The sequence below is a fragment of the Aethalodelphis obliquidens genome, unplaced genomic scaffold (genome assembly GCF_003676395.1).
Source record: "Aethalodelphis obliquidens isolate GAN/ISIS:26980383/991018 unplaced genomic scaffold, ASM367639v1 scaffold27, whole genome shotgun sequence".
Lineage (NCBI taxonomy): Eukaryota > Metazoa > Chordata > Mammalia > Artiodactyla > Delphinidae > Aethalodelphis > Aethalodelphis obliquidens.
Genome location: NW_020837971.1, coordinates 326,037 through 353,868, shown reverse-complemented (window position 1 = coordinate 353,868; position 27,832 = coordinate 326,037). Strand labels below are relative to the sequence as shown.

General features: G+C 37.6%; 1 protein-coding gene across 4 annotated transcripts in view; it reads right to left on the bottom strand.

The window, feature by feature from the left end:
* CACNA2D1 (calcium voltage-gated channel auxiliary subunit alpha2delta 1) overlaps positions 1-27,832 on the bottom strand; it is a 514,317-nt gene that overhangs the window by 414,144 nt on the left and 72,341 nt on the right. For all 4 annotated transcript variants that reach the window (XR_003436525.1, XM_027123784.1, XM_027123782.1 and 1 more), the window contains one exon: positions 12,765-12,846. Coding sequence is in view for 3 of the 4 variants with exons in the window: in XM_027123784.1 (XP_026979585.1) it covers positions 12,765-12,846 (82 nt within the window). In the remaining variant the exon portion in view is untranslated. The remainder of the gene's footprint in view (positions 1-12,764; positions 12,847-27,832) is intronic.

Genomic DNA, 27,832 nt, shown 5'->3' with positions numbered 1-27,832 from the left:
AACATCCAAGGGAACTCCCATAAGGTTAACATCTGATTTTTCAGCAGAAACTCTACAAGCCAGAATGGAGTGGCATGATATACTTAAAGGGATGAAAGGGAAGAACCTACAACCAAGATTACTCTACCTGGCAAGGATCTTATTCAGATTCCATGGAGAAATCAAAAGTTTTACAGACAAGCAAAAGTGAAAAGAATTCAGCACAACCAAACCAGCTCTACAACACATTCTAAAGGAACTTCTCTAAGTGCGAAACACAAGAGAAGAAAGGGACCTACAAGAACAAACCCATAACAATAAAGAAAATGGTCCTAGGAACATACATATCAATAATAACCTTAAACGTGAATGTATTAAATGCTGCAAACAAAAGACACCGGCTTGCTGAATGTATATAAAAACAAGACCCATATATATGTGTTCTACAAGAGACCCACTTCAGACCTAGGGACACATACAGACTGAAAGTGAGGAGATGGAAAAAGATATTCCATGCAAATGAAAATCAAAAGAAAGCTGGAGTAGCAATCTTCATATCAGATAAAATAGACTTTAAAATAAAGAATGTTACAAGAGACAAGGAAGGACACTACATAATGATCATGGGATCAATCCAAGAAGAAATATAACAATTATAAATATATATGCACCCAACATAGGAGCACCTCAATACATAAGGCGACTGCTAACATCTCTAAAAGAGGAAATCGACAGTAACACAATAGTGGACAACTTCAACACCTCACTTGCACCAATGGACAGATCATCCAAAATGAAAATAAATAAGGAAACAGAAGCTTTAAATGTCACAATAGACCAGATAGATTTAATTGATATTAATAGGACATTCCATCAAAAAACAGCAGATTACACTTTCTTCTCAAGTGCACACAAAACATTCTCCAGGACAGATCACATCCTGGGTTACAAATCAAGCCTCAGTAAATTTAAGCAAATTGAAATTATACAAGAGTCTTTTCTGACCACAGCGCTATGAGATTAGAAATCAATTACAGGGGGAAAAAACGTAAAAAACACAAACACATGGAAGCTAAACAATACGTTACTAAATAACAAAGAGATCCCTGAAGAAATCAAAGGGGAAATCAAAAAATACCTAGAGACAAATGACAATGAAAACACGACGATCCAAAACCTAAGGGACGCAACAAAAGCCGTTCTAAGAGGGAAGTTTATAGCTATACAAGCCTACCTCAAGAAACAAGAAAAATCTCAAATAAACAATCCAACCTTACACCTGAAATAACTAGAGAAAGAAGAACAAACAAAACCCAAAGTTATCAGAAGGAAAGAAATCATAAAGATCAGAGCAGAAATAAATGAAATAGAAACAAAGAAAACAATAGCAAAGATCAATAAAACTAAAAGCTGGTTCTTTGAGAAGATAAACAAAATTGATAAACCATTAGCCAGACTCATCATGAAAAAGGGGGAGAGGACTCAAATCCATAAAATTAGAAATGAAAAAGGAGAAATTACAAGAGACACCGCAGAAATACAAAGCATCCTAAGAGACTACTACAGGAAACTCTATGCCAACAAAATGGACAACCTGGAAGAAATGGACAAATTCTTAGAAAAGCACTACCTATCGAGACTGAACCAGGAAGAAATAGAAAATATGAACAAACCAATCACAAGTAATGAAATTGAAACTGTGATGAAAAATCTTCCAACAAACAAAAGTCCAGGACCAGACGGCTTCACAGGTGAATTCTATCAAACATTTAGAGAAAAGCTAAAAACCATCCTTCTCAAACTCTTTCAAAAAACTGCAGAGAAAGGAACACTCCCAAACTCATTCTATGAGGCCACCATCACCCTGATAGCAAAACAGGACAAAGATACTACAAAAAAAGAAAATTACAGCCAATATCATTGATGAACATAGATGCAAAAATCCTCACAAAATACTAGCAAACAGAATCCAACAACACATTAAAAGGATCATACACCATGATCAAGTGGGATTTATCCCAGGGATGCAAGGATTCTTCAATATACGCAAATCAATCAATGTGATACACCATATTAACAAATTGAAGAATAAAAACCATATGATCATCTCAATAGATGCAGAAAAAGCTTTTGACAAAAGTCACCACCCATTTATGATAAAAACTCTCCAGAAAGTAGGCATAGAGGGAACCTACCTCAACATAATAAAGGCCATATAAGACAAACCCAGAGCAAACATCATTCTCAATGGTGAAAAACTGAAAGCATTTCCTCTAAGATCAGGAACAAGACAAGGATGTCCACTCTCACCACTATTATTCAACATAGTTTTGGAATTCCTAGCCATGGCAATCAGAGAATAAAAAGAAAGAAAAGGAAAACAAATTGGAAAGAAGAAGTAAAACTGTCACTGTTTGCAGATGACACGATACTATACATAGAGAATCCTAAAAATGCCAACAGAAAACTACTAGAGCTGATCAATGAATTTCGTAAAGTTGCGGGATACAAAATTAATGCACAGAAATCTCTTGCATTCCTATATACTAATGATGAAAAATCTGGAAGAGAAATTATGGAAACATTCCCATTTACCATTGCAACAAAAAGAATAAAATACCTAGGAATAAACCTACCTAGGGAGACAAAAGACCTGTATGCAGAAAACTATAAGACACTGATGAAAGAAATTAAAGACGATACCAACAGATGGAGAGATATACCATGTTCTTGAATTAGAAGAATCACCATTGTGAAAATGACCATATTACCCAAAGCAATTTACAGATTCAATGCAATCCCTATCAAATTACCAATGGCATTTTTTACGGAACTAGAACAAATCATCTTAAAATTTGTATGGAGACACAAAAGACCCAGAATAGCCAAAGCAGTCTTAAGGGAAAAAAACGGAGCTGGAGGAATCAGACTCCCTGACTTCAGCCTATACTGCAAAGCTACAGTAATCAAAACACTATGGTACTGGCACAAAAACAGAAACATAGATCAATGGAACAAGATAGAAAGCCCAGAGATAAACCCACGCACCTATGGTAAACTAATCTATGACAAAGGAGGCAAAGATATATAATGGAGAAAAGACAGTCTCTTCAATAAGTGGTGCTGGGAAAACTGGACAGCTACATGTAAAAGAATGAAATTAGAACACTCCGTAACACCATACACAAAAATAAACTCAAAATGGATTTGAGACCTAAATGTAAGACCAGACACTATAAAACTGTTAGAGGAAAACATAGGAAGAACACTCTTTAACATAAATCACAGCAAGATCTTTTTTGATCCACCTCCTAGAGTAATGTAAATTAAAAAATAATAAACAAATGGGACCTAATGAAACGTAAAAGCTTTTGCACAGCAAAGGAAACCATAAATAGAACGAAAAGACAACCCTCAGAATGGGAGAAAATATTTGCCAACGAATCAACGGACAAAGAATTAATCTCCAAAATATATAAACAGCTCATGCAGCTCAATATTAAAGAAACAAACAACCCAATCCAAAAATGGGCAGAAGACCTAAATAGACATTTCTCCAAAGAAGACATACAGATGGCCAAGAGGCACATGAAAAGCTGCTCAACATCACTAATTATTAAAGAAATGTTAATCAAAACTACAATGTGGGCTTCCCTGGTGGCGCAGTGATTGAGAGTCCGCCTGCCGATGCAGGGGACGCAGGTTCGTGCCCCGGTCCGGGAGGATCCCACATGCTGCAGAGTGGCTGGGCCTGTGGGCCGTGGCCGCTGGGCCTCGCGTCCAGAGCCTGTGCTCCTTGACGGGAGAGGCCACAGTGGTGAAAGGCCCGCGTACCACAAAAAAAAAAAAACTACAATGTGGTATCACCTCACACCAGTTAGAAAGGGCATCATCAGAAAATCTACAAACAACAAATGCTGGAGAGGGTGTGGAGAAAAGGGAACACTCTTGCACTGTTGCTGGGAATGTAAATTGATACAGCCACTATGGAGAACAGTATGGAGGTTCCTTAAGAAACTAAAAATAGAATTACCATATGACCCAGCAATCCCACTACTGGGCATATACCCAGAGAAAACCATAATTCAAAAAGATGCATGCACCCCTATGTTCATTGCAGCACTACTTACAGTAGCCAGGTCATGGAAGCAACCTAAATGCCCATCGACAGATGAATGGATAAAGAGTTGTGGTACATATATACAGTGGAATACTACCGAGCCATAAAAAGGAACGAAATTGAGTCATTTGTTGAGACATGGATGGATCTAGAGACTGTCATACAGAGCGAAGTAAGTCAGAAAGAGAAAAACAAATATCGTATATTAACGCATGTATGTGGAACCTAGAAAAATGGTACAGATGAACCGGTTTGCAGGGCAGAAGCTGAGACACAGATGTAGAGAACAAACGTATGGACACCAAGGGGGGGAAGCCGGGGGGGGGGGGGGGATGGTGGTGTGATGAATTGGGCGATTGGGACTGACATGTATACACTGACGTGTATAAAACTGATGGCTAATAAGAACCTGCTGTATAAAAAAATAAATAAAATTAAATTAAAAAAACAACTAAAATAAAAAAGATGAAAGTCTTATAATAACAAGGTGACAAGCATCATTTCAACTCTCTCAGGTAACAAGAGGGATACAATAGTCTCTGTTAACAAAAAGTTTGGATTTCCCTAACATCCTTCATTATAAGAAGACACAGCACATTAAAATTGAAATAGAAGGGGAAGTATGGACCAATGTCAGATAACGTGGGTGAGATTTCAAAATGCATATATTGTTAACACTGGAAGAACAGCCATTGTACCTTACAGGGACATAAGAGGAATCTGGGAGACTTACAAAACATCAAACAAGGCTGTAAGAAACACCTGACATTATACACTGGGGGGAAAGTCACAGGAAAGAAAATGTAGCCTGTAATTTGTGTGATGTCCAAAGGCTGCAAATGTCTCTGCATTCAGCCATGGGGAACAGAATATACAGAGCAAGTTAGTCCTTTCCTGTCCCTGGGCCTCAGGGCTACGACGAGGGTAAGGCAAGTGAGGTAGCGAGAGCACAAAATTTTAGGAGCCCCTAACTCACTCTAAGGATCGTGCAAGTTTATGACCCTCAGAACAAGTGCACCTCCTTAAATTCTTCACCTTCAGTGTATCATGTGCCTCACCTCAGTCCAGGTTCTGCTAAGTCCCCTGTCCCCACCTGTCCCCTGCCAGGAATAAGAGACCTATTTGGAATGAGGAAAAACTCTACCTCTTCCCAAAATACGGTCTTCACATCTGCTTCCTAATACCAAATATGTTCTGCTCCAGGGCTCAAAGAGTAACCAAAGACTTAAATAACCAAGTGGAAATGATAACTATCAATCCCTTCCTTTTGTAATAAAAAGGAGTCTACAAGAAAGTCTTGGATTCCTAAAGGGAAAGGTGGAAGTGTGAATAAAATAGCACACAAAGGAGACAACTAACCTCCCGGATGATTGTAATTTGCTTCCACAGTTGTGGTTTGCTTTCCCCAGGGCAGAGTCAATCAAGTGCAGCAACTGAGGATTTCTGACATATTTGCAAAGTTCTATTTCCTTTTAATATAACTTTTTGCAGATTCAGCAAGGCATTTTATAGAAAAAATAAAGAGCAGTTTCTATTCATCAATTTATTTTTAGAAACCTTCTGCATAAAGCAAATTCTTATTGTTATAGAAATCATTAATTTAGAATACCTGGTCATTTAGATACTGGTTGAAATTTTGGTATAATTTTATCATGAAATAATTTATTAATGTATTAAAGGAAAAAATGGTTGCTAGTGAATGTTTTATGAACTTAACCTTGTTTCCAAGAATATTAAGACCACTTTAATTTCGAAAATGTCATCTATTTATTAACATATGATTATCATCCTCTCCACTTGCCAGCACAATAGCTAAAAAAGTTTGTGTTTGTGTGTGTGTGTGTCTCAAAGTAATAAAATGCCTTCACTTTACTGAAAGAAATTGGAGAAGACATAAACAAATGGAAAAACATCCTGTGTTCATGGAACGGGAGAATTAATATTGTTAAAATGGCCATACTAACCAAAGCCATCTTTAGATTCAAGACAATTGCCATCAAAATACCAAACGCATTCTTTACAGAAGTAGAAGAAATAATCCTAAAATGTGTTTGGAACCACAAAAGACCCCAAATAGCCAAATCAATCCTGAGAACAAAGAACAAAACTGGAAGTATCACACTTGCTGCTTTCAAACTATACTACAAAGCCATGGTAATGAAAAACAGTATGGTACTGGCACAAAAATAAACACATAGACTACTGTAACAGAATAGACAGCCCAGAATTAAATCCCAGTACATACGATCAACTAATATTCAACAAGAGAGCCAAGAACACCCAAGGGGGAAAGGTTAGTCTCTTCAATCAATGATGCTGGGAAAACTGAAAAAAACACATGCAGGACAGTGAAACTGGACCTCTATCTCACACCATTCACAAAAATTAACTCGAAATGGAACAAAGACTTAAACTAAGACCTGATACCACAAAAACCCTAGAAAACATAGGCAAAAGGCTCACTGATATTGGTCTTGGCAATGATTCTTTGGGCACAGCGCCAAAAGCACAAACAACAAAAGCAAAACTCATCAAATGGGCCCACATCAAATTCAAAAGCTTCTGCACAGCAACCACAAAAAAAACAATTAAAATGAAAAGGTAGCCTACAGAATGGGAGAAAAATTGGCAAACTAAATATCAGAAAGGGGTTAGTTTTTAAATATATTTTGCTTATTAACACAACAATAACAAGAATAACAAAAATAATCCAATGGAAGGAAAGGGCAGAATAGAAATTTTTTCCAAAGAGGTCATCAGAATGAGCAACAGGCACATGATAAGATGCTCAACCTTACTAATCATCAGGAAAATGCAAATAAAAATCACAACAAGCTATCACCTCACACCTGTTAGAACGGCTATCATCAAGAGACAACAAGTGCTGGCACGCACTGGTGAAAAAGTAATCCTTACACAGTATTGGTGGGAAGTAAATTAGCCCAAAAACTATGGAAAATAATATGGAGGTTCCTCAAAAACTTAAAATTAGACCTACCATATGATCCAGCAATTCTGCTTCTGGGGATATACCCAAAGGAAAGAAAATAGGAGTCTGATGAGACATATGTACCTTCATGTTTATTTGCAGCACTATTCACAATAGCCAAGAAATGAAAACAACCCAAATGCCCATCAGTGGATGAATGAATAAAAAGATGTAGTATAGGGCTTCCCTGGTGGCGCAGTGCTTGAGAGTCCGCCTGCCGATGCAGGGGACACGGGTTCGTGCCCTGGTCCGGGAAGATCCCACATGCCGCGGAGTGGCTAGGCCCGTGAGCCATGGCCGCTGAGCCTGCGCGTCCGGAGCCTGTGCTCCGCAGCGGGAGAGGCCACAATAGTGAGAGGCCTGCGTACCGCAAAAAAAAAAAAAAAAATGTAGTGTATATATATACAATAAAATATTATTCAACCATGAGAAAGAAGAATATTCTGCCATTTTCAACAACATGGATGGACCTTGAGCACATTACATTAAGTGAGATAAGCCAGACAGAGAAAGAAAAGTACTGTACGATATCACTTATGTGTGGAATCTAAAAAAATCAAACGTGTAAAAAAACAACAGCAACAACAACAGAGTAAAGCAGAGGTTACCAGGGGAGAGGGGACAGTGGGATAAAACTAACAGCGTTTAAGGGTACAAACTTGTAACAAATACTAAAATAGTGATACGGATTTAATGTATGGTTTACTGAACACAGACGATAATACTGTACTATAAGTATGTAATGTGATAAATATCATTACAATGGCCACCATATTAAAAAATATAAATGTATCAAAGTAACATGATGTGCAACTTAAATTTACATGATGTCAAATTTTATTCAATAAAATATAAACAAAAGTAATACAATGTCTCCAAAAATTTCTATAATTCAAATTGTTTAAAAATACATATATGTTTCATAATCTGGGGGTCTTTTTTTCTTGATCTATGATTTTATTCTTGATTATGTTTAAATATACATATATACCTTGCATTTTCTATTAACGTGTCTTTAATACATTTTTAGATATAGCTCTTCAAAAAATAGTACCTATCAGTGGAAGACTAGCTGTCCTCCACTCTTTGTTCTGCCCTCTTCCACTGTGAGAGAGTAGGCGTATCATTACCCAGCTAAAGACTCCATTTCTCTGACTCCTTTCCAGTTAAGATGTGGCCATGAGAATAAGTTCTGACCACTAGAATGGGCGCAAGATGTCTTACCCTTACAGGGACTGTGTACCTGCTCTTCTAGTCTCTCTCCCTTTGCATGATGGCTGGGAAATAAGGGCAACTGAAAGGATCACCTTGGACCCAGGAAGGAAGCCATATGCTGAGGATGGCAGAGCCACTCTGCTGACCCTAGACTGCACACCTCTAGATTGTCATATGAGAGAAAAATACACGGTTATCTTACGTCTTTGTAACATTGGTTCCGCCTGTACCTCCAACTAATATAATACTTTACCCTCAATTAATATAACAAATGAATGACATTTGTTGAGTTCTGATTATAGGTCAATAAATATTTTACATGGATTATGTCAACTATGTCAGCAACACCATGAGGTTAATAAATAAACATCTTGGCTAGATCACAAAGCTATCAACTGTAAGAACTACAGGTATAATAGTCTTTAAGATTTTTTTAAAGGATATGCTATAACATTCTATAAAAAATAATAAGTGTATTTTCTTCAGTTAGAAGACCATGAAGACAAAAATCAGGAAAAACTTCCTGTACAATTCGCAGCAATTCTTTCAACTGATATACACACAAAACCATTTCTGTGCACATGAACACTAATGGAAGTTTTTAAATTCTGCATGTAAATTTACATCTTAGAATTTCCTTCTACATTTGTCTTTTTTAAAGAAACTCAAATGGAAATGTTCATCAGTAAATACTTGGTGGCAGAGCTTTCACTTCTTCTTTATATCTTTTATAAAAAGAGCAGTAGCATAACCAGATATATTAACCTTGTACCGAACTGAAGATCTGCTCACCTTCTCAAAATACAAGTGGTAATATAAAAAGGTAAAATAGTAACATATATTCTAAAGCATAACAAGACTCTTTTCATTGTTGGAGTTATATCCCATTTAGTAGTTGTACACCCTAGAACAAAAATTTAACCTTGCAAATAATTTCTTCCTGCATGTTAAAGATGATGATATTCACTTCACAAGGTTATCCTGAGGATTAATAAGATAATGGATGTAAAGGGCTTAGGACAGTGCTTGAACACTTGAACTAATTTAGAAAAAAAAAAAAGTAGTCCTCAGTTGTATTTAAAAGGTTCTAATATATTAAGTACTATACTAAGAAAAAGTATAATGCATTATCTCTTTCTCCTAATTTTATTTTTTCTTTCAATTTTTTAAATAAATTTATTTATTTATTTATTTTTGGCCTCCTTGGGTCTTCGCTGTTGCAAGCGGGCTTTCTTTAGTTGGGGTGAGCGGAGGCTACTCTTCGTTACGGTGCACAGGTTTCTCATTGCGGTGGCCTCTCGTTGCAGAGCCTGGGCTCTAGGTGTGGGGGCTTCAGTAGTTGTGGCACGCGGACTCAGTAGTTGTGGCTCGTGGGCTCTAGAGCTCAGGCTCAGTAGTTGTGGTGCACGGGCTTAGCTGCCCCGCGGCATGTGGGATCTTCCTGGACCAGGGCTCGAACCCGTGTCCCCTGCATTGGCAGGCAGATTCTTAACCACTGTGCCACCAGAGAAGCCCCTCTTTCCTCAATTATTTAATCTACTTTGTGGATGATCATATGCAATTGAAGGACGTGTATTCTCCCAATACGTGATTAGAAATGGAAAAATCCAATAAAAGATATCTTAAAACTTGAATGTATCAGGGCTAACAGTACTACATAAGCCTAGGCATTCCTGATCTTTAACAGAAGTTAATCAGGTACCTGGGCAAAATCTCTAATTTTTAAAGTTAAGGTACTGCTTTTATTCAATACTATTTATCAGACTTCCCTGGGCTAATATTTTATGATGCCCAAAGTAATTTTCATAAAATTGCAAAGATGTCCAATTTTAGCTATGTTCCCTCATTGCAGCTGAGCCCGCAGGTAAAAAGCAAGATGTGCCCTGTGATGCCAGTAAAAACTACATTCAATAATTTGGGAATCATCATTTTTTAAATATTGAATTTCAACCCCAAACCTGCTAAATTCCTCTATTTTTTGAACTTTTGATCCTCACCATGCATCTAACACCCTTAGTCTCAACACAAATTTCACTCTCAACTCTGGCATCCTTCAGCTAGTCTGCGCTTTAAGTTCCTGTGGCCAAAAAGAAATGCACCACTGGGACTTCCCTGGTGGTGCAGTGGTTAAGAATCCTCCTGCCAATGCAGGGGACATGGGTTTGTGCCCGGCTCCAGGAAGATCCCGCATGCCGTGGAGGAACTAGGCCCGTGCACCACAACTACTAAGCCCGTGCACCACAACTACTGAGTCTGTGCTCCACAACTACTGGACCCACATGCTGCAACTACTGAAACCCGTGCGCTCTATGGCCCATGTGCCACAACTACTGAGCCCGTGTGCTGCAACTACTGAAGTCTGCGTGCCTAGAGTCCATGCTTTGCAACAAGAGAAGCCACCGCAATGAGAAGCCCATGCACCACAACGAAGAGTAGTCCCCGCTCACCATAACTAGAGAAAGCCTGCACAGCAATGAAGACCCAATGCAGCCAAAAAAAATTTTTTTAATTAAAAAAAAAAGAAATGCACCTCTTTTGCCCCCATCATGGACCACCTTCTCTCTGGGCAAAAGGAAAGAGGCATATGGACACATTTATCTATCTTCTTGTCCCCTAATACTTAAATTCTTCTTCCAACAGTAAATTCCTCTTTCCCTCCCTTGTTACATACATATAATTCTTTTATTTGTATTTTTTCTATCACTGTAATGAGGTACAATGCCTCATAAAAGCAGCATTGTGGGGATTTTCTTCCATCCTGTCCATTCTATTTTGTTATCCTAATTTACACAAGGCCATTTACTCATGCATCAATATTTACGCTCTTCTTAGTCATCTACAACTCATAAAGCATAATGGACATCAGGTGAGACTTTTTTTTTCTTAAGGATTCATTGAAAAAAGCAGATTTGGCAAGAGAGGGTTCACATATTAACACCAAAAGTAAAAAAAGGTCAGCCAAGAAAGTGGTTTTTGAGGCTGATAAAACACTGAGGAGTAAAGAAGAGCTCCCAAAAGCAGCTTACTTTTAATTTCAATCTGTCAATAAAAAGTTTCATAACTTTTAACCAGAATCTGTCAATTCTCTTTTCTTTTTTTCTCATTCCACAAATGCCATCACTTTCATAGAGGCTTACTTATTACCCTACACACTTTCATATTCTAATTTATTTTCACACAGTGAATCATTGCAGATCCCAAACATCAGCTAACAGTAGCCTTCAGGCATCTTTGCACCTTCAAAAATGGAGATTTTGATTACTAGCATGTCAGTTCTCTGAGGAGAGGAACTGTGTCTCTGTCAACCCCTGGTAGCCTGCACAGTGCCTGGGACATGCTGTGTGCTCAATAACTGTTCATTAGAATTAATTCGATCATTGTTATTCACAAAGAACACTTTTCATTTCAAAATATATTCCTTATGCCATCTCATAAATATTGAAATTTACTCAACATATACTCGGTTTGAAACCTATAATTGTGTTATGAAGAGATTCTGGAATAATATTTTGAAGTATATGCTTAGTAAGGTTTCTTTATGAATTCCTATTAATACACAGAGTAACCATTCATTCTAGTTTCTCCCAGAGAGGAATATTCACATATAAATATTCATATAATAAATATTCACAGATCATACATGAAACCACTTTTATACCATTTCACCTCATTGATCCACCACATTTTTGGAAAACAAAACACCTCACTGCATCACTAACAACACAAGATGAAGATACTTTCAAATTGTTAGATTACTTACACTGAAGTGAAAGCAGTGAGACGCTAAAGAAATGATGCTTAAAATTTAATAAATCTTACGGAATCTATACATGTACATGCTCTTACCCAAGGAAAATGATCTATTTAAGATGTTACACAAATATTTACATGTTGCTATTATTATCAAAAATCATTTTAGAGTGACATTCATAGTCATTTCATAAATCATAAGAAAAACAATCTTTTATAGTGTCTCCTTTCCTTGCACAAAAGTCTGTACAACCCATCTCAGTGATTCACTCTAGCCTCTAGGCATGGCTATAAACATTGTAAACCGCTTTTGAAAATAAAATCTACCCTCAAAGAATGAAGATATGTTCCCACTGAGGATATTCAAAAGAATCCCTCACAGGGCTTAAAGTCACCACTATACAAAAGATCCTAATATCCTCTGAAGATGGGAGGAAACAAGACACCCCAATTTGAATTTTAGGGATGACTATACATCATATGAACTCATGTAAGGGAAGGCTGTATATAAACTGTAAAGTGCAGTGAGTACACCTCACTAATTATTAGGGATGGCAGTAACTGGCAGCACCAAAAGTCCCTCTCAGAATTTCACTATCAGATTCACATGAAAAATTGTCCTATTTATAATATAGAAAGACAGTTTCTTAGAGGAAAGAACTGCATGCAAATTAAAGAAATGATTAGTAAGTTTTGGGAGACTTTACTCACATCAACAAGCTGATTGACTCCACTTGCAGTTTTTGCCAGGGTGACAAGGTCTTCCTGCATCTTATCCACCCATGACTTGATGCTGCAGAAATCAGAGAAGAGAATGTTCTATCAGATCTCTCACAAAGTAAGGCCACAGACTGACATTCTATATGCAAAGATTATCCGCAGATAATTCATTAAATTACCTTTAAGTCTTTCTCCTCCTTCCTAGCTCCTACTATACCTACCCACCCCCCCCAGCCCACTTTTAAGTGACAAAACCAATGAACCTTTAGGGGTCAACCTCTTAGGAGGCTAAAATATCCCCAACTCAAAAAGAGAAAAATGACAAATGAGGGTAAACGTTTGCTTAATTTTTACGAAAATTCCATTAAAAACAAGTTACTGAATGGAATATTCTAAACTAAACTTTATCCTTTAGTTTACAAGCCTTCGTAATATAATACTAAGGGTGTGCTAAATGTAGACTATTTGAAAACTGCCAGAAAATGACAAATATTTTTAAATTTCTTATAATTCCAATACGCAAGGATAATCACTTAACATTTTGATGTACTCCCTTCAAGTCTTTTAAAATTCTTTCACAAGGTCAAGCACATACTATGTAAAATTCACATATCTTTTTTTCCATCAGTCACATGATAAATACCCTTCCATGTCATTACAGATATTTTGTAAACACTGTACTTTAATGGCCACTTAATATTCCCTTATCTCTAAATCCCATAATATACTTGACCATCGTCCTTTTTTAAAAGGTAACTAGAATGCCATCAGCTTTGACTGCTAAAAATTTCACTGCAACAAATATCTCAGTACACATTAAGCTTAAAAGTATTTCATTTCCTTAGCTAGACTCTTAGATTTGGAATTACTGGATCAAGGCTAAAGTTTTAAAGAAATGGATTTGAGCATTAAAATTATGATTGAAGTTTCCAGTTCAAATCCTTTTCATGTAAAGGTGAGCCTTGAACAATGTGGGGGGTTAGGAGTGCAAAGCCCCAGGCAGCTGAAAATCCGCAAAGAACTTTACAGTCAGCCCTCCACATCCGCGGTTTGGCATCCACAGACTAAACCAATGATGGATCATGTAGTACTGTACATTAACTGGAAAACAATCTACTATAAATAGACTCACGAAGTTTAAACCCATGTTGTTCAAGGGACAACTGTATATACTTTAATGTAATGGAGATCTTAAAATACAAGCTATGGATGTCAGAACATTTTAGAAAATTCTAAACTGATGGTCTATCTTATTTTTCCTGTCATTAGACATTACCAAATACCACACAATTTTCCCCATTCTAATAAATTAAATTTAATTTGCAATCCCTTCATATATTTCATTTATTCATCCTCATATTTCAAAAAGACCTAAAGTGTGTGTTCTTTTCTGTCCATGCAAATATAAGAAAACACTAATAAGAATGATAGGAAATGATTTGTATTTGAATTTGAACTTCTCTCTGCATATATATGGTATGTGTATCTATCATTGCTTATTTATTCTGTTCTTTGGATTTTATAAATACTAAATGTTTTCCCTCTTTTTTCTTTATTGACATTGTGATTTATTTAGTTTCAGTATACTGCAGTAGCATACAAATAATTTATATATTTAAAAGGTAACTCTTAGATATGTTCATTTGACAGTGAACATAAACTCTCAAATGAACATATCTACAATATAGAAACAGACTCAAAGGCATAGAGAACAGACTTGTGGCTGCCAAGGGGGAGTGGAGGTGCGGGGAGAGAAGGATTGGAAGTTTGGGATTAGCAGGTGCAAACTATTATACTACACAGGATGGATAGACAGCGAGGTCCTACTGTATAGCACAGGGAACTATATTCAGTGTCCTGTGATAAACCATAATGTAAAAGAATATGAAAAAGGATATATATAACCGAGTCACCTCACTGTACGGCAGAAATTAACACAACATTGTAAATCAACTATACTTCAATAAAAAAAATTTTTTAAACAGGTAACTCTTCTGTCATAAGAGAGCAAGCTGTAATTCAAGGACTGAAGCCGGTTTCCCCACCGCAGCGCTGGCATTCACCCTGAACTGAGCCCCCTGGCTCCCGTCTGTCAGCCTTTTCTTTTTTTTTTTTTTTTGCGGTACGCAGGCCTCTCACTGTTGTGGCCTCTCCCGTTGCGGAGCACAGGCTCCGGACGCGCAGGCTCAGCAGCCATGGCTCACGGGCCCAGCCACTCCGCGGCATGTGGGATATTCCCGGACCGGGACACAAACCCGTGTCCCCTGCATCAGCAGGCAGACTCTCAACCACTGCGCCACCAGGGAAGCCCCCTATACTATGTTCTTAACAGCTTGTCAGTGGGACAGAGAAGACTGGTCTCAGTGATAGGCCCACGTACCACAAAAAAAAAACATAGTATAGGAACAAAGATTATTTTTTATAGCCATGAGGTATTACCTGGTTTTCCTAAAATACATAAGCACTCTGCCTTTCAAACCTGGAGTTAGAAGATTATAATGGCTAGGAAATAAGCGAAGATCTCACTGATCATGAAAGTGAAAAATTACATAAGGGAAAATATTCATATGGGCAAATTCTCTATCAGTCTTTCTCTTTCTAGGTAAATTGTCAACCACATATGCATAATCACTAAGCACTATTTTATTAAATGTCTCCAGAAGGCACTATAATATTTTGGAGAAAGTTACAGAGGATATATAGTCTTTTCAGATAATAAGAAATGAACATAGCACTCCATGAGGAAGAATTTGTTGTTTCTTCTTTGTCAGCCCACTCAACAAGAACTAGTATCTGCTGGAGAAGATACTAAAAGCTGGCAGGGCAGAAACGAACGATATATGCGTTACAGTTTGGTTAGGCTTAAAACTGGGTCTGACAGGAAAGAGGCAGAAGAGAACAAGAATAAGGTGGTGTAGGGGAGGAAAAAGTATCTTTTCTTCTACCTTTCTAAATTCTTGACTGAGAACCTGTAACAAAAGACAGACTAATAAGTGAAATGCATACAAATGGATTCAAGTTTTACATGACACGGGAGGCTTCATAAGGAAATAAAGACCTGCCCCCCCCCACAAAAAAATGGTTAAACCTGAGTGTCTTTATGCTAGGTTTGATGAAGAACAGAAAGATATCATGGGACAAAGAATATGAGCTAAGTATAGCAAACTGGGGGAAACTTAACAGAGACCATTCATTCACATTTCTCTTTCTGCCCCATGCCTTCAGAGATAAGGATGCTGCTTTCTCCCAGGTAAAGGGAAGCAACGCTCACATGAGGGGAAGGTCACAAAGTCCTTCCTGCAGATGCCACTTCCCCAACGCCTTCAGCTTAAAATATTCAATAGGCTATGTAACCATATTTAGCCCATCCTGAATCCCATCTCTAGGACATGCTTCAGGAATCAGAAGAGTCACTTAAAGTTTATTAGATAATTGTGTGGGGAGGTGGATAGAGGAGGCTTTCGACTAGTAGCTACTTAAAGTGAGATATGAAGGACAAGTGGAATTTAAGAAAATCGAGAAGGGAAGGAAGAAACAACGAAGGCAGGGGGAATTTAAAACGTGGCATTGGCAGCAACCACAAGTAGTCTGTATGGCCAGAGTCCAAGGTTGTTCATCAAATGTATGGAATGGGAGCAGGAATGGTCAGGAAGAAATTCTGGCAAATAGTTGGCCAGACCCAGGGTCTTAAATAACATTCTGAAGCATTTACATTGTATCCTCAAAATAATGGAGAAATAATGGAAAATGTGAAGTTAGCGAGTAACAAGATTAAGGGTATATGAACATGATAAAATAATTTCTCTGATAGCCAAGTGGATGGTGGCTTAGAGGGAGAACAAAGAGTGAGGAGGGAGGGGCTAGATAAGATGGAAGAAATGAGGGTTCAAACTAGCTCAGTAGTAGCGAGAGTAGAGAGGGAAACAAAAGGGAGACCAAGTAGAAGAAACCAGCTCAACAAAACTCTGAAGGATGGATGACAGGATTTCACGTACTAGTAGATTTAAATAGTGAATGGGAGAAAGGATTTGCAGATGACTCATGGAGTTCCTCAGTTAGACAATGATAGGACATTCTGTTATAGAAAGTATAAGAGGAAGAACGATTTAGAGGGGTATTGATGAGTTCGTTTTTATTGGTTCAGGTAGAGATGTTTTTGAAAGATTCACGTATAGAAACCCACTAGGCAACTGAATATACATAGATTTGAAGCTCTCAGAAGTTTCCATAGCATTTAAAGATCAGGTAGTTTCAAAGGACAAAGGTAAATCAGTGTATGACTCCCAAAGGAGAGTTTATAAAGGGAGAAAGAAAATACACAGCAGCTAGAACTCTGGAAAATAACACTGAAAAAAGAGACGGGAATCTGAGTAGTGGCAAGAAAGAAGGGAATCCAAGAACAATGGTATCACAAAAGCCAGGGAAGGTAAGAATATCCAGAGAGAGTCATCAAACAAGGTGAGAGAAATTTATCTATCTTATGTGAGGACAGTGAGAGAAGTGTGGAACCTAGGAAAAAAGGGACAACAAGGAGTGAGTGCTCCTTTTTGCTTTTTAATCGGAGAGATATAGGCATGGTTCCATGCAAAAGGAGAAAGGCACGGAGAGGAGACATCACAGAGAAATCTCAGGAGAGAACATGCAACTTACTGACAGGGCAAGGGCCTTCAAAAGACTCTAGATTCCTTCAGCTTTTTCTTGCTCACCCTCTATATTCCAAACATGATCGAGTGAAGGATGAGTGAAGAAATAAGCAGAACACAGGAGAATCCTAATCCATGGCTGGAAAGTAGGTTACTTCTTCCAGGGAGATCGAAGGGAAAACGTAAACGGTTTTAAGTAAATGAAAATAGCTACAACAACTCGATCAAAAACTGGAGACAGTTCTACTTATTCGTCTCTATTTTTTTTCTTTTTTGTAATAAAGTAGACAGAGTCATCGGTTCAGAGATAGGCAGGAGGTATTAAGGTAGGGTAGTTGAAAAGAAAAGTTGGACGTTTCAAAAGAACAATGACTGGAGAGTATTTAAGGACAAGCCCTATACTGGGGGTCACCAGTTTTCATCAGTACTAATCAGCATGACTGTGTGAATTTCTCCACCAGTACTAGGCTAAAGAGGGTGAGATGGGAGAAAAAAGGCATTCAGATGAATATGGGGCAGATACCAGCAGGTGGGAAAGATGGACAAGGAAAAGTGAACTGAAGGGCCTGAAAACTTTAAGATCTCTACTAATTCTAAATAACAAAGACTACCAAAACTATTCATTAAAATGTTACAGTATTATATTTATACACAACACTTATTTTCTAAACATTTTTCTTATGGAACCAAAAATGCTATTACAATATTTCTAGGAAAATGTGAAAATACTGTATTGCCAAATTTCAAATTTCTCATCATTTTGGGGGTTTGTAGGCTAATAATCTCATAAAAGAATATTCTGGAAGACTAAATGAAGAAAGTGGCCTGAACATATATCCCACATTTAAATCACTTGAATAAAAATATAATTTCTAAAAGAAAAAATTCTAAAAATCACTGAAATAAAATGGATTGCTCTCAGAAAGAAATAAATAAATATTACAAAATCTGAGCAGCTCAAAAAAAGTTGAATCAATGTATATCGGGTTATATAGATACAACAGAACTGGACTAACAGGTACACTGTTTCCATGAGAATATGCTCTGGATTTTCCAACTTGTGATGTCAGGAACATACTTACTCTGCTTGTTAGAAATGTAACTCCCTGACTTGAGCATGATATAGTCAGGAGAGTACGAATGCATGGTATTCATAGAGAAGAATGATGAGAAGCTCCAGAGACTGGGTATGCAGTCAACGCATGCAACAAAGCTACTTCCTATCTCTCTGCTCTCTCCCGTCTCCCAATTTTCCACTGCCTTTTGAAACCCTGTGTTTCTCTAAGCTCCTACAATCCCAAAACGTCAATATCTCATGACTGCAATTGTCACCTGTACATACATAATTCCTACATTTGAGCTCCATTTCTGCCTTAACTACAGTTTTCTAGATCACTCCCTTTTGATTTTCCAGCCTTCTTTTTCAAAATATCTATAAAAATCTTCCCTGCCCATAGCACTAACCCTCTGTGTTCCTTCTTCTTGTTGGCAAACCATCTCCTCAGTCATCCATGATGGTCCATGCCATCAATTTCTTCATCATATCCCTCCTTCAATCCTTTGTAAAATAATAGTATCTCAGTGTTTTTCCCAGTACATACCTGAGAGCTGAATGCACTGAGACCTTATTTCATGCCAAACTTTTTGCCAAAGGTATTTAACATTCACTCTCCCATTCAGTCATCAGAAAAACTAGTGCTCACTTTTCATAGATGAGAAAACTTCAAGTTGAGAGAAGTTTAACAGCCCAGCCTTGTAGCTTCCAATTTTCTAAGCCATTTTACTTCCACCAACCTCACACATTTCCACGTGTGTCGACTGTCCTTTTCCACATTCTGCTTTGGCTCTATAACCCCTCTCCCTGAAATTAATCCTCCACCTCCATTGTGAATAAATTTCTCAACTACTCTAATGTCACCTTCACAGGCTCCCAAACTAAAAATGTCCTTTTCTATCCACTAAATTCCAAAGCGCTTTAATTGTGGTTTGTGTTTATTTTTCTGTAGACTTTCATGATTAGATGGATATACTTTTACTCTCATTCATCACTGAATCCTCAATACTACAGTGCCTTGCATATAGTAGGCACACAGATATTTACTGAATAAATAGAAAAATGTATTGAAATAAAATGTAATTGCAGTATTGTTTTTTAAAACGCCCAATTATCTTTACTTAATGCATGCAGTGTAAATAATTTACTTACTAAATTTCCTCTTCCCTCCAAAATCCACATCAGAAAAAAATGAACTGCTGGACCCATGCATCTATAAACAGCACCCACTTTTCAACAAGTAGAACTTTTAAATGCGACTTAATACTTTAAAGAAATTTTTTAAAATCTGTATAACGCACACCTTGTAATTCTAAATCTCTCAAGTGGACATTGAATTTCATAGGAAAAAAATGAAGTCTTGTAATCCTTCTCTACCTCTACAATAACTCAGTACAGAGTCAAATAGCAGTATATGTTCCCAACTGTTCGATGATGTCTGCCGGCTCAGTGTACTTTGGAGAATTCTATATGAGATCTCTAAAAATTGAGGCAAATGCAAATATTTTATTGAGTAGTTGAGATAATCTTTTATATCTTTTACTTCACTTTACTGTACAGAAATAGCCCAAATTCTAAAGGCAAATAATATAAAATACTCAAGTTTTCACTAAATTTGAGAGAAGAATACTCGCCATGCAATTAATATTGTTCCTTTTTTTTTTTTTTTTTTTTGCGGTACGCGGGCCTCTCACTGTTGTGGCCTCTCCCGCTGCGGAGCACAGGCTCCGGACGCGCAGGCTCAGCGGCCATGGCTCACGGGCTCAGCCGCTCCGCGGCATGTGGAATCTTCCCGGACCGGGGCACGAACCCGTGTCCCCTGCATCGGCAGGCAGACTCTCAACCACTGCGCCACCAGGGAAGCCCAATATTGTTCCTTTTGAGGTTAGATTTGCCTGTAAGATGGCTTTCAAAAGAGTATTGCATAGTTTAGGAAACTATTTTAAAAAGAAGAAGAAGAAAGAAAGAGAGATGGTAATCCATTTCATTTTGCATGCATTTGAGGAACATCAAATTGAGAACACCACAAATTACACCGTCTCATCTATTGTAAAGTGCAGCAGTTGAGTACAAAGTGTCAAGTCTGCATAGTTATCTATTTAATTGTTTTAAATGCTACAGAGAGAATTTGCCTTTTTACTGGTTATCATAATGGAGCCAAAGTGATAGCTAAGAAATATTACAATAGGTCCTACAAAGACTGTCCTTCCTTCCTATATCTCATGTAGTAAGTCCTCTGTCAAAAAAGAATGTGTGGGGCTTCCCTGGTGGCGCAGTGGTTGAGAGTCCGCCTGCTGATGCAGGGGACGCGGGTTCGTGCCCCGGTCCGGGAAGATCCCACATGCTGCGGAGCGGCTGGGCCTGGTAGCCATGGCCGCTGAGCCTGCGCGTCCGGAGCCTGTGCTCCGCAACGGGAGAGGCCGCAAGAGTGAGAGGCCCGCGTACCGCAAAAAAAAAAAAAAAAATAGAATGTGTGAACTTCCTGCTATTAGTAAGAAGAGAGTATTAAAACAGACATGTTCCTTCCACATCCATCTTGAATTATCCCACTAGCAATTATCATAGAGACTCGAGCAAAAAAGGAATATAGTAGTGTGTATATGTCAATGCCAATCTCCCAATTTATCCATTCCACTCCCCCTTTCTCCCTTGGTAACCATAAGTTTGTTTTCTACATAAGAACCTACTGTATAGCACAAGGAACTCTACTCAATACCCTGTAATGACCTATATGGGAAGAGAATCTAAAAAAGAGTGGATATACGTATATGTATAACTGATTCACTTTGCTGTACAGCAGTAAATAACATTGTAAATCATCTATACTCCAATAAAAATTAATTAAAAACAATTTTTAATAATAGGAGATACACAGAAAAGAAATGGGAATGGAAAAGAGCTGGAATAGTATGGGAATGAGAGGAGGAGAGGGAGAGGGAGAAGCCTGTACCCTTTGGGGCCCTTGTCCTAAAGCAATTCTCTGCCTATGCCACTATTTTTAAGAAATAATTTTATTTTTAACCCAAGGAAATCAGAGACATAGTTCTGCCCTGTGGACCTGGGAAAAAATAAAAATATCACAAGATCTAACAAACTGACCATTTCAATTGTGTTGATATATAAATAGTTATTAATAAATTTGAAGTAATAAGACCATGTATTTCAAAACTGTTCCACTTGCTATAAATATCCCATCAATGCCAAACTGCTCCCTTTTTTGTTATATAATAAACCACCCACAGTGTTCTTATAGTTGGGTAAAAAATAACATAAGTAAGCCAAAGATTTAGATAACCTAGACACACTATTTTGCTAAATATGCATTTCTTATAACATGGGTAACTCTATCATGAAAAATACTGTGTGTGTGTGCGTGTGTGCGTGTGTGTGTGAGTGAAAGGAACACTTGGTATCTACAATAAATCTAAAACTGCTTTTGAGATGGCTGTCATGCCAGTTACGTTAGCTCCTGAAATTATTCTCGATTTAAACCATTTTCAATAACACTGCTGCTGTTTTTAGAAAGCTGTTTAGACTTGTGAAATGCTTTAGTATTCCATTTGTGTCTAGAGTCAGTCCTGAAAGAAATGCAGAAAGGGATGTGATCATGCTAATCAGGGTGGAAAGGTAAAGTACTCGAGAGAAGAAGAAAAAAGGTTTTATCACTAAAAATCGGATTCTTATGCTGTTCGTGTTCCTCTGCCTTCATTTTCTGTTTGCTTTTCACTGTCGCGTGTGTGTGTGTGTGTGTGTGTGTGTGTGTGTGTGTCTGATCTGCTTTACAAATATACATAGTCATAATTCTCAAAGACCAAAGATTCTTCATGAGATCTGCCTTTCCCACCATCTCGGATTGATTTTTGTTTTATCCCAGCATTTTCGTTGTTTCTTTATTTAGTTAATTTTTTTTGTCTCAGCTGCAGCAATTTGCTGCCAGCTTCCAAGACAACAAATGAGCAATATACACTTTAGGGCTGATGTTAATGTAGTTCCCTGGATTAGCTAGACTGGGGGAGGGTTCTCATACAAGGGATCTGCTCCCTGGAGGCCTGGAGAGCTTTGTTTTTTAAGTCCACATCACCGTTAGTTACAACCTGCAGCATTGTCCCTCCAGCCTGGTGCCAAGGGAGGTGTCCCAAATGGCCACACAATCTGCTGCTGGTGTTTCTATGAACCAAATGGGTTGAATTTCTAATTGCACATTATATAACTTCCATTCATTTTCTTGAAGATCTTCTCTTTCATTGTTTACCTTATTTTTTCTCTGCCGTTGCTGATAGTTCACAAAACATATTTTTGTCTAATTCAAGCATGTAAATATTACTTAATGTCAGGATCAAATTTTCCTCATTCCTTTCTTCTCTGAATTATTAATTGTACATCCATAATATTTCCAATACTGCAAAATCCTCAATGTTTATTATGTTTGGATTCTGACTTAAATGCCCCATCTACTTCCCTACATAGATTGGTATCTGCAGTCAGGCCAGTTTAAGTGTTTCACAAACATGTCAGTTTTGTCATGTTATTTAATCACGTTTTCCACTAGCCTGAAATGACCTCTCTTAAGTCTCTTCAGGGCTTGAAAATCATTTTTCAAGTCTGTACTTCAGTTCCTTCTTCTGGGCAAGTCCTCAAGTGCTCAGAAATTTTTTTTCTAAGCTCCTAAAATAGATATAGCCTGTCCTACAAAACATCACACACGTTGACATACTGTCTTACGTTAGTATTATTTTTTCCTAACAATACTTGCTTTCCTTGAGTGGATGGGTCACGGCTTCCAGTTCAGTATTCTGAGAATATCTACATTTCTGGACATATATTAGATGCTCAATAAACAAGAGATAGCATCTATCTCACATCTATGTGCCAACAGCTGTTCCAAACATGTTATGTGAAAAAACCCTAATTCTCACAAAAATTCTATGAGGCAGATACTATTACGAATCTCACTTTACAGACTGAGGAAACTGAGGCATAGAGAGGTTAAATTACTTGCCGAAGGTCACAGAATTAGTAAGTGGCAGAGCTGAGCATTTGCCCTTAGAAGCCAATAGAGTCTACCATCTTAATAAATGCTAATCAATATGATCTGAAACATGGCTTGCTCTCATCATTAAACCACCAGATTACCCCCAACACTCCTCTCATCCTAACTTACAAATGTCTTGTGTTTTGTATTTTATACACTTTCATAGGCCTGGGTTATAAGTCTGTTTCACTGATGTAAATAGAGAAAATGACAATTACCGAAGTCTTATTTTTACACAGCAAGAGGAAAGTTATAGTTAGAAAATAAGGATTTAAATACTGCAACTGAGAAAATCCAGGTGTTTTCTTCCTTAAAAGAAATATGCACATGATTATTTAATGCTACAATTTTTCCTCAAATTAAGTTTTCATCCAGATTATCAAATAAACAAGCACTAGTTGCTGTATTTACAAAACCATGAATTTGCTGCTTTTATTAACATAACATCATGGCATCCCCAGCATTAGGTACACAGCCACTGACTTTCATACTATACACAACACGGCACACAGATTTGACACAGAGTAGCAGGTCAGATGTAGAGTCAGCCCTGATGTGTTTTTAAATATAAAATATTCTGGAAGCAACATTTAATCCTTCAACTATGAATGGAAAATATGACTCTTTCGGTTGGCCTTGTGTTCATAACGCAGGTTCAAATACACAAACAAATGCAAGAATATAAAAGTCTGGGCCCAGACCGACTTGTATGGTGCTCCTTTTAAAGATAGCTCATAGTATAGTTTGTCTGATAGCTATTCCAGGACAGAGTTTATTTATCGATCAAAAAGCCATCCATGCGAACGTGTTAACTCGCAAATTAGAAAAACAGTAACTCTCTCTGAAGACCGTCAGAAAGGAACATCTTAAAAGTACCCATTCTGTAACATTTTTATTCCTTTTAGTATTAACCACAGGATTCTAGAAAAATAGGAAAGGTCTTTTCAAATATAAAATACATTACAATTTAATTGCTTTCAACCTTTTTGTCCGCACAGACATGTGGTTCTCTTTGACGCTCTGCCTGAGCAGCATGTTCACTGCCCTTGTGCTCCCCTCCAATGGTCTGAGCGCACTAAGTAATCCAAGCAAAAGATTGCTTCTTGGATAGGAATTAGAGCCAGCTCCCCTTCCTGATCTGCTCAACAGAAACACAAAGCTAAACCACTGTTTTTAATCAAATAGTTTTTTCTCCATTACCATAGTGAACTTAACAATAACTGTGTTTTAAAATGAGTTTATGCTTACCAAATGGTGGAAATATTACAATTTTTAGCACTGTCAAATAACTCCTTGCAAAGACTGTCAGCCATTGGTGAGAAGTTTATATAAATGTCGAAGTACTACAGGAAAAGAAATCATTTTCAATTTTTTGGTCACAATTTCAAACTTTTATTTGAATTAATTTTATAAATTATGTCATAATTGCTAATGTTTAAATAACAACATTATAAAATCATGACCTTTGATGCATTATATGTGGAAAAATAGACCGAAATCTAGGCAATTAAACAGAAAAAAATATCAGGGAGAAAAAGTTTGCACTTTAGCTAAATCCAATTGAAGCTTCTATGTCATGCATTTAGTAAATTTAAAAAACACTGTAGGGAGTTCCCTGGTGGTCTAGTGGTTAGGATTCAGTGCTGTCACTGCCGTGGCCCAGGTTCGATCACTGGTCAGGGAACTGAGATCCCGCTAGCTCGGCCAAAATTTAAAAAAAATTTTTTTAATAAAAATACACTGTAAAGCATGATTCATGTATATATAGTTACTTAGAAGTCCATTTTAAATACAAACTAAAAACATTATTCTTCTAGTTAAAATAAATCTTTAATATCAGATAATTCACAATTCATAACAAAAAAATTAAAAATCAAAAGTCTTAGGTTATTTTCCTTTACCATGAAACAAATGACAAGATGATTACTGGAATTTAAACTATTTCTATAAATATGAAATAAGCATTTTAAAATACAATGGTCAATCTCTTCACAGACTCATTTGTGCTGATATTTGTATCTTCCACATTTGAAATAATTCTTCTGCAGTCAGAAGGAAAGGCTTAGAAACTGATCTCATTCGGTCATTTTAGAAACAGGTATGAAGCATTTCACAAGCCCTGATGAAAAGAAGACAGGACTTCGGCTCGAGGGGCCAACTGTAAGATGGCACGCCCACAGAACTCATCGTCTTTACGGAACAGGAAGGAATCACAAAGCAGCCAGCAACATGAATTAAACATCAACATTCCGAATGAACTGTTGCAGGCTTCTAATTTTTTTTTCATTAATAGTCATTCGGTCACGTTCCTCATGCTCCATTTAGAGCACACCCCAATGTGGATTTCAACAAGCAGTTTTAAAACGGACCACCCCGTTTAGTAATGTGAAAATCGAAAGATTTCTGAAGCCAGATCTGTGAATCATATGTGACTCAGCAGCCTCCCACAGGCCTGACATCCTGTATATTTTCCCTCAAAATGTTCCTTCTGTAAAAGAGAGGCTGAATGGACTCCCTTATGGCTACTCAGAAAATACAAAGGAATTTGAGGGCAAGCACTCCATTAGAATTCACGCTATCAGTTCCAGGTCACTGTAGTATAGGAAAAGAAAAAGCCCAATGCTACATCTCTTGCTATCTGGAGAACTGTCTTTTCAACTATCCATGGTGTATTGCCTCCAAGTTCCACATCATGTTCTCCTATCTCTTGATCACAGCAGGGAAAAAGTAGCTTCACAGGCATTTACATCACCTTTGAACATCCTGCAAATGAATCTTTTTTTTTTTTTTTTTTTTCTGTGGTACGCGGGCCTCTCACTGTTGTGGCCTCTCCCGTTGCGGAGCATAGGCTCCAGACGCACAGGCTCAGCGGCCACGGCTCACGGGCCCAGCCGCTCCGCAGCTCTTCGTGGACCGGGGTACGAACCCGTGTCCCCTGCATCAGCAGACGGACTCTCAACCACTGCGCCACCAGGGAAGCCCCTTGCAAATGAATCTTTAACTGAAGTTATTTATCCAATTAATGCATGTAATAAACATTATTTTAGTCCTAGAAACTGCATATACCTCAGGCTTGCAGTCCACTTTCCTACTTAATGGAAGCTTTCCATGTACATTACCCATAAAAAATTATCATGCCAATTCTCCGAATACTTCCTGGGGTAGCTGTTCATTGTCTTACTAACAATCTTTTTGTATGGAGGCAAAACTGTTAGAAAGTTCTTCAAGAAATTGTGGTATATTTATCTTATAAATTATTAGGCAACTATCTAAAATAAGATCTACCTTTTATAACATTTCTATATTGCTTTTTAATGATCATTAACACTGTGGAATTTACAAGTAAAATTATAAGACTTTCAGAAAAAATTAGAAGTGTCTCGGACATCCAATTCCTAATGCCTAGCAGAAAACAATGGATGCAGCTGACTTAGTTGTGGCCATCTGACTGCCCTATTTTTGTCTGTGCTTACACTAAGATTTAAACAAAATGAAAAGGGTGAATAAAAATATATGCATGTAAAGGGCAAAGTGAGAATTTATGTCTTCTCCCTGCTATTAAAAAAAAAAAAAAAGAGGTACAATCAGCAACTAAGGGCAAAACAGGTGATAATTAATAAATATCCCATGTAAGTTTAGTATTTTTTCTGGCCAAATGGTAAGTTCTAGAACCTGGGTTTGGGGTTTAGAAGCGGACTGGGTCTGGTTTCAGCCAGGTTCTTTGGACTATGGATATAAAGACGCTCCAACACAAGTGTCCAAAAGGAAAGCTGGAACCAAGAACCAAAGAAGTTGCCCACAGAAATAACAGTTCAAAGAGGCTAGATAAGAAGAGTAGAGAGCTCTAGGAAGAGAAGAGCAACTAGAGACAAGGATAGAGCAAAAGCCAAAAACAGCACATAATTTTGGATCAAAGGAGTAGCCCAACAATTTCAAAACGTGGTTAAGGACCTATCTATAGAATTCCTGTGTTCTTGTCTACCTGTGGATACAAAGGGAGCTGCTAAAAGCCCCAACTAGGCCATGAGAGAGACGGACATGAAGGTTTGTTTAAAGAACTCTACTCTGTATATAATTTTTTACTCTGAGATCACAAAGTACATCATGCAAAATGCCACTACAATGGGAAGTTAATTTGGTTTTCCTATTTCTTTTAGACAACTAAAGTTTAAGAAGTAAATATACTTATCTTTATATTAATGCCAGGGCACAAATTAGAACCTTATTCTTGACTCTATCAGATTCTTCCTGCTGGATTTCTCAGACAGGCCATGGAAATATCTTTGGATAAATTCAAGAACAGTGTATATATTTTCCATCTAAAGCAAAC